The sequence below is a fragment of the Equus quagga genome, chromosome 1 (assembly GCF_021613505.1).
Source record: "Equus quagga isolate Etosha38 chromosome 1, UCLA_HA_Equagga_1.0, whole genome shotgun sequence".
Lineage (NCBI taxonomy): Eukaryota > Metazoa > Chordata > Mammalia > Perissodactyla > Equidae > Equus > Equus quagga.
In genome coordinates this window covers 83,719,354-83,727,779 of record NC_060267.1, presented here as the reverse complement: position 1 = coordinate 83,727,779, position 8,426 = coordinate 83,719,354, and the positions used below count along the sequence as shown (strand labels likewise).

The window sequence follows — 8,426 nt, the reverse complement described above, 5'->3', positions numbered from 1 at the left end:
TCCTTCTAGTTGTGGGATGTGGGACGCCGTCTCAACGTGGCCTGACGAGCGGTGCCATGTCTGCGCCCAGGATCTGAACCTTGGGCAGCCGCAGCGGAGCGAGCGAACTTAACCACTCGGCCACGGAGCCGGCCCCGAGAGTAATATTCTTAGCTGTTTCTCTCATATAGGGTGCTGAGTTATGGTCAATACAGGAAGATGCCCCAGGATTCATTTTCCTCTGAGAAGGAGAATTGGACCAAAGCTACACTATAACAATTTCTTGAGACCTTAAAAATACAATTTGGAAAGAAGACACCAGAGTTTCTTAATGATCTGCCTAGATAACAGTAGGTTGGGATTATCATTTTAGTCACATTTTGTTGTTATGTTTATCATGCTGATTCTCTGTAGCCCTAAGAAAATTCCTGCCTTTGAGCCTCACTGGATATATTGTGACTGTCAGCTAACAACTGCCAGCTTACGTTCTGTAAAGCAGGATGACACCTGGTTAAAGCAAGTACCTGAGTATGAGGGAGATGCATTGCTGTTGTCTGCCAAGTATGTTCGAATCTAATTTGCTCCTTTAACTACACCAGATATGAATGTGGAGGGAAAACTATACCAGCAGGATTCAAGGAATCACAATGATGTCCAAGAGGGGAATATTGGCATGAAAGAGTTGTTGCATATTAATGATGATTTCACTCTGGAACTTCCAAGAAATAATGATTTGGGGAAGGCTTTGGGATACTTGAACTGAAGTGCACCTGCTTAGTGAATATGCTCACCTGGCAATCTCTTGAGGAACACAACACTTTTTTGGTGCACATGGTGTGCTTGAATTAGTCTCACGCCACGAATACTCAGGGCAACAATTTTGATCCTAGAGGACTAAGAAGGACTTAGGCCATTAGGAACTTGATTAAGTGTGTTGAGTTAAGTAGAAATTACTTTCCTGGAGACTCACTATTATAGTCTAAATGGTCACTAGAGGGAGTCCTCTTCCAGAAAACTGGCTGAACTTGGCACCTGGCCCAGATATATGATGAAGCAATATTTGAATGGAATATGCATTTACTAAACTAACTCAGGATCTTCCTTGTCAATAACTATTGGAGAGAACGTATATCCTCACCCAGGGAGGAACAAATGCCATGTTGATAGCAGTAGCATCTGATATATTTAAACAGCAGTGGCCAGTTGCCTACAGGCGCAGCGAAGAGGAGATTCATTTGTGGGAACACCATGGCCAGTCTAAACTATGGAAAGATTTTACTGGTAGGCATGAGATTTACTGATACTCCTTTAGAGCCACAGTGTCAAAAAGTAGAAAGGAACTTAGCTTTCTGTGATACAATTGGTAGAGTTTGAACAGCATAAGGATCAAGCTTGGATCATCCCCATGGAGACAGATGGGCAATGCTCCACAATGATACCGAAATCCTGAGTTAATATAAAACTTGTTCTTTCTTGCATGAAGTACAAGCATTCCCCCAGACCAGATGGGACCTAGAGTTTACGGAGCAATGACCTTTAGTAATTATGCCAGTAATGGGAAATAGATGGCAAACGAGAAAGTGGTATTTTTGCTGGGAAGGTTAGGAAATTGACATTGTTATAACTCGTGTGGATGTGTTAAACATTATTTAGTCTCTCTGCCACAGTATATGGCATAGTAAAGAATTTTTAGATTGTTATAAAGATAAATGAAAATGGAACATAGGTACAAAGTGGTTGCCAGAATTAAAAGATATTTGGGGAAGTCAAACTAAAGTTTCTGATTGATATAATACCCATGGAGACTTATCAACCAGAAAAAGAAGTAAATTTAGCTTTGGAAAAGTTACAGATGCAACTCAACGCCTCTGTTGAAGCCTATAAAAAATGCAAGTGATAGTGAGAAGGAAAAGCCCAGCTGAAAAAGGTGTATTAGAAATCTTGTGAGGCAATATAGTGATAGTTCAATGTGATTATTGGGAAGGAATTTCAATTCTTAATTGGATGATAGAGGTCCTAGTGTTTCAGAGTTCTGAACGTCTATTTTTGTACATAAAATAATGTAGAAGTTACTATATTAATTACTTTTAAATGTCTAAGGAATGTATGGCAAGGAAGTATTGACAACTGTCGGAGGAAACCGGAAGGAAGAATTAACAGGTGGACTATAATCATTTCTTCATCCTCCAGAAAATCTGAGGATTTGACTCCTGGTTCCACATCTTGCAACAGTAATTCAAAGAATGTATAGAAGGCTACCAGATCCAAAACAAATTAGGATCCTACTGTGTAGTAAACCAGCAGCTGTGCCTATTTGTTAAGATTGACTATTGGGTAACCAGTGATTGACAAGAGGCAGCTGCACAGAAAAATAGGAGCTAGAAATACATCCCACAGAGGGCTACATGATAACCAAGATATAAAAGCCAAAGAGATCCCAGATCTGGTGCAATTCTTGACCTGAGATAGTCCGGCTCATCTTTCACCACCATTTACATTCTAGTGTGAAATTATTGTGGACATAGGAAGATGCACAGAGGATAAACAAGACTTCTACAGCTCTCTTGCAGCGCATGATATATTGTCCATCATTTTTGTCAGTTTGGTGCTGGGTGAAGCCTCTTGTGGGTCACAAATTTGATTTCTATCTAAGACCCCACCATGGTGGTCATGCAGAATAGGCATTGCAATGCTAAAACCTGAAAAGTGCATTACAAAAAAGGAAAATTAGAGCCCAATGTTTCTCATGAACATCCTAAACAAAACATTAGCAAATGAAATACAGCAAGATATAAAAATTAAAGTATATCATGGCATGTAGATTTCTTTCAATAAGGCATGGTTGTTTAAACAGTCTAAATCAATCAATGTAATTTACCGCATTAATAGAATAAAGAAAATAATAAGATTATCTAACAAATGTAGAAATAACATTTGATGACATTTAATGTCAGTTTATAATTAATAGAAAGCAAAAATAAAAACTCTTAGCAAACTAGGAAAAAAAGAGAACTTCCTTTATTTGATAAAGAGTACCTACAAAAACTATAACAAACATCACACTTAGATGAAATATTTAATGCTTTCCCCCTGAGATTTGGAATGAGACAAGAATGCCCACTATTACAACTTCTACATTGGAATTCCTAGTTAAGGCAACATGGCAAGGAAAAGAACAAAAGGCATAAATATTTGAATGGAAGAAATAACTGCCTTTATTCACAGATGATATTGTTATAAATTTATTAAATCCCAAAATTTTGCACATGACTCATTATAATTAATGTGAGTTTTGCAGAGTTGCTGGATACAAGGTCAAGCTACAAAAACCTATTATATTTCCATTAAAGCTACAAAGATGAGTTTTTTAAATATATCATTTTAATTAGCATTAAAAGTCAAATACCTGAAGATAAATCAAATGAAGATGTGGAAGACTTCTACACAGAAAATTATAAAACTTGATTGAGTGAAATTTAATAAGACATATATGGATGGAGGGATATACACAAAAGTTCACAGATTAGAACATGGAATATTTTAATGATGCCATCCTCTCCAAATTAAAGTATAGACTCAGTAAAATCCCATTCAGAACCCAAGCAGATATGTTTGGAAGCATTTGTAGGCTAATTCATAAACTTACACGAAAAGGCAAAAAGCCAAGATTAGCCAAAACTGACTTGAAAAAGAAGAACAAAGTGGGAAACTTATTCCACAAGATATCCAGACTTATCATAAAATGACAGTCATTAAGTTAGGGTGATAATGGCTCAAAGGTAGTCAAATAGACCAAAGGAATAAAATAGGGACACCCAAAACAGACCCTCACATATGTAGATGCTCAGTCATGACAAAGGTGGCCCTGCAAAGCAACGGTCAGAGGACACCTTTCCAAGAAAGGGTTCTGGGTTACCTGGATATCCATGTGGGGTCGGGGAGAACCTCTATCTCACACCATGTAAAATAATTAATTCACACTTGTAGACCTAAGCATAAAAAGTAAAACAACAAATTTTATAGAAAATATCAGAATATCTTTATGACCTTGGAATAGGAAATTTTTTCTTAAATAAGATACAAAATGGAGTGACGACAAAGGCGAAAAAAATGATAATTACTTTACATTAAAATTGAGAAATTAGGGACCAGCCCCATGGCCTAGTGGTTAAGTTCGTGCGCTCTGCTTCAGTGGGCCAGGGTTTCACCAGTTCGGATCCTGGGCACAGACGTGGCACCACTCATCAGGCCATGATGAGGCAGCGTCCCACATGCCACAACTAGAAGGATCCACAACTAAAATATACGACTATGTACTGGGGGGATTTTGGGAGAAAAAGCAAAAAAAAAAATTGAGAAATTCTATTCGTCAAAAGACATCACTGAGAAAATGAAAAGTCAAGCCACAGAGTAGAAGAAATTATTTGCATTACATATAACTACAACACCGTTGTGGATATATTTTATCCACTACATATTTTTGTTAAAAAACTCAACGGTAAGAAAAAGACAGGCCACCCAATAGGAAAGTGGGCAAGGGACTTGGACAGGCTCTTCACAAAAGAATTTGTGAATGGCCAAGAAACAAACGAAAAGGGACTCAATCTCATTAGTTTTCAGAGAAATGGAAAGCAAAATCACATGTGTTGACGAAGAAAGAGCACTAGAACTCACAGGCTACTGATGGGAGGCAAATTGCAACAAGTCCATTGGGAAAATGATTTGGCGCCATCTACTATAATTGAGTACATGCATATCCTATGACCATGGTATATGCCCAACACCAAGGTGTAGAAATGTGTTCCAAACATTTGTAAGAATGTTTATAGCAGCATTACTCAGCAGAATCAAAAACTGAAGACAATCCAAATGTCTATTAACAATACCATCATTAATGATATTGAAATATATCAATACAAGGGAATACTATAAAACAATGAGAATGAACTAGCTAGGGCTACATAAACCAAAAATCTGAAAAAACTTTTTTTCTACTAAAATCTCTGAAACATAATCTTGAACAAAAGAGGCCAGGAACAAAAAAATGCATGTGATATGATTTCATTTATATAAACGTCAAAAATCAGAAAACCTAATCTGTAGTGTTAGAAGTCAGGATAGGGAGTAGAGCAAAGGACAGTGATGAGAAGGGGGCATGGGAAGGAGGAGCCTCTGAGGGGCTGGTAAGTGTTCAGTAGGGGTTAAACGGGTGTGCTCATTTTGTGACAACTCAAATCTCCTGTGACTCGCATGATTTTCCTTATGTGTATCACATTTCTATAAAATCTTTTTAAATCAACAAATTATTTGGAAATTATTAAAATAATTTGGCAAAGTATGTGCCCTCCAGCTTGTAATGATTTGTTAAGCAGTGCTGTGATATTTATCAGGGTTCAGCAAACTTATTCTGTAAGGGGCCAGATAGTAAATGCTTTGCAAGTCATACTGTCTCTGTCACAACTATTCAGCTCTGCCGTTATAGTGCAAAAGCAGGTATAGACAATACATGAGTGAATGAGTGTGCTGTGTTCTGATAAAACCTTATTACAAAAACAGGCAATGGACCTGATTTGGCCAGCAGGCCATAGTTTACTGACCCCTGATGTATACAGTTTAGTTGAGTTATAAACTAAATGGAAATGTATTTTGTTTTTATAAATTAATTTATATTAGTATTCTAGTGGTTAAATATTTTTAATATCAGTGCTGTCTATATGCACTGATACAATATTCTATAAGCGGAAAAAGTTGCAGAACAATACAAATAGCACAGTTTCATTTGTGTATGTACTAATTTGTGTATAAATGAAAAGTTCTATTGGGATTGGGAGGAGAGACTTTCACTTTTACTAATTAAATATCTGAATTATTTGAATATTTTACAATGAGCGTCTACTACTTCTGAAATTTAAAAACAGAGCTACAAAAGGAAAGTTCTAGGCTAACATTATGGTGGCCCTGCTCTTTGGCATAGAAATTTTGTGGCCTTGATCATTTGTTAGAGCAGATTCCAGAGTCCTTTTCTATGGGAGGCTTGGTTTTACCAGGGGAACTTTCCAGGCTCACAGCCAAGCAGAGCTGAGCTAACCTCCTAAGTTGGCAGGGGTGCACTGTCCTACTCCAGGATGCCAATCACATTAACTAGAACGTGCAAAGTCCCCTGTTCTCATTAGGCTCCTCAACCTCCCCAGGCAGATCTCATTCCCAGCCCAGTATGGCTGATGGCAAAAACTAATTGCTCTGCCCTTAGAAAACACTCAAGGAGTGACATCTGAGCACTTGCTAATCCAGAACTCATCACCACCAACACAACTGTCAAAACCTAATGGAGATAAATGACACCCATAGAGGACATCCTAAGCACCAGTCCTCTGCACAGATGGCTCAATCTATTTTAAGATCCATGTGAGAATCTACTGAAAACACTGTCTATCATCCCCAGAAGATAAAAGCACATTTCTACATGTATACAAAAAGTGCATTCCATGTTAGAGGGTGCACAGTGCCCTGTAGCCCATCTGACAACCCTCTGGGAAAGTCAGGGGCATCGCTACAGTAAGAACCACTGTCCTAAGTAAAGACTAACACTGAGGTAATCCACCTCATCAGAGAGCTGCATACCTGCATGTTCTATGGGCCCCCTTAGGATCACTTGGGCTAAATTGGATCTTGGCAGGATGCCCCCTAGGTCTCCACTGAGGTCAGAAGAATTTGCTATGTTTCCCCTAAGGACCTTGTTGAGAAGGCTTTTCTTTGTATTGCACAATACTCTCTTCATGAAAACCCACATGAGATAATTCTCTCAGATCACAGAGCCAGAACTGATGATGTATCCTAAATAATCTATTTGTTTTTATGTCTTGGATACTGAGAACCATACAAATGACCTTCTCACCCCTCCACTTTGGTTATTACTGAGCTCAGAGTTAAATGAGCTTCTAACAAATGTGTCAGAACTTCCGACTGATTTTCTGCCCTCACCTCAAGCTCACCATCATCTTCTTCCTAACACTTTGCCTTTTTTCCTTCTTGTCCCTTAGCTATTTTTAATTTATTTTATCTCCTTTGTTATATTTATCTTTCTAAACAACTCCATTCTTTTTAGAAGAGGATAAAGTAGAAAAAAGGAAAAGAAGAGAAGGAAGGGATGAAAAGAAGGAGAGAGCAAGGAAGGAAGGAAAGAGGAAGAAGGAGTGGAGGGAAGAAACCCAGCCAGCCAAGCACTTGGCTAGTTCTTTTTCATGTGAAACTGGGGTGTCTCAGAGTTTAACTTTCAGGAATCTTAAATATAGCTTAACAGAAAGTCTAGCCTCTCCTGAATATGACCCACTTCCTTTGATATGTACAGAAATTCTTGTGGCTGGTTCCCATCATCATATGAGCAAGGGCTGCATTCTCCTCCTTGACCTATGAGCCAGAGGTGCTCCCTGGAGGACAGATGACTCCACATCAGCTAACAGAGGCCAGCAACTAGAAGGAGCTGCTGAGCTACCATTGCGGCTAAAACTGGAACGATTCTAAATGCTTCCTCAATGGATAAAACATATAAAACGTCATTCTGACTCTATACTGAAAATCCAACACTAGTGAGGCCCTGACATAAACATTCCTTAAACCCAAAGAACCTGATACTGCCTCATAAACCAACTTAAAACTCTAATCTACCTTTATCACTTGCCCCTGGGCTAGCACATAAACACACACACACCACAAACCACATCTTGCCATTGCCTCAAAACTGTTGTTCCCCCGTATTAATCTATCCCAACCATACCAAAATAATAATAATAATAATAATAATAATAACAATTCACCGCTATTGACACCACCTTCTTCCAAAATACCCACCATTGTTCCTCAACCCTTAGTTCCCTACAAGTGGGGAAGTTGAGTCGCACATATGGGACATGACTATGAGTCCGAGGAGACCCTGGGAATATTCCCAGCACCAAGTTTGACGCACCTGACATTCTCTATCCCCTTGGGCTGTGCTTTGCTTTCTAAACTTGGAGAATACAGAGAAGTGTTCCTTGAGGGAATAGCAGGGAGAGAGAACCACCTGTTCCCTCAGAGCACAAGGGGTTCCAAGGGGGCCTGGCAAAGAGAAGTTAAACTATTACAGGCTGGGAGAGGTCTCAGGACACGTAAGTCCTCAGCTCGGTGACTCTGGGTAGCTCTGTTTTCTGAAATGAGAAGTTAGGATGGGGTTAGAGATCAGAGGTGGGGAACGAGAAAGGAATTTGAAAGAGTGTTGGGGAACTCTGTTGCCCCTGTTGACCGTGTGTGCTGCCCTTCCTTGTTCTTGGTTTCCTCTGGCAGAGGTGAGGGGGCAATGGAAGGAGGCTGGAGCATTTAGCTGAAGTATGGATTCTGAATAAATTTACAGACATGGTGCAGACAAGCCTTCTGCATCTGGAGATACAGCAGTGGAGAGAAAACATCTGGAA

At 39.2% G+C, this 8,426-nt stretch overlaps 1 protein-coding gene across 1 annotated transcript in view; it reads left to right on the top strand.

Moving 5' to 3' along the window:
* Window positions 1-8,426, top strand: part of LOC124230503 (olfactory receptor 1L8-like) — a 91,848-nt gene that overhangs the window by 77,295 nt on the left and 6,127 nt on the right. Inside the window, 1 exon segment of the mRNA XM_046646648.1 lies at window positions 479-489. Coding sequence (XP_046502604.1) covers window positions 479-489 — 11 coding nt within the window.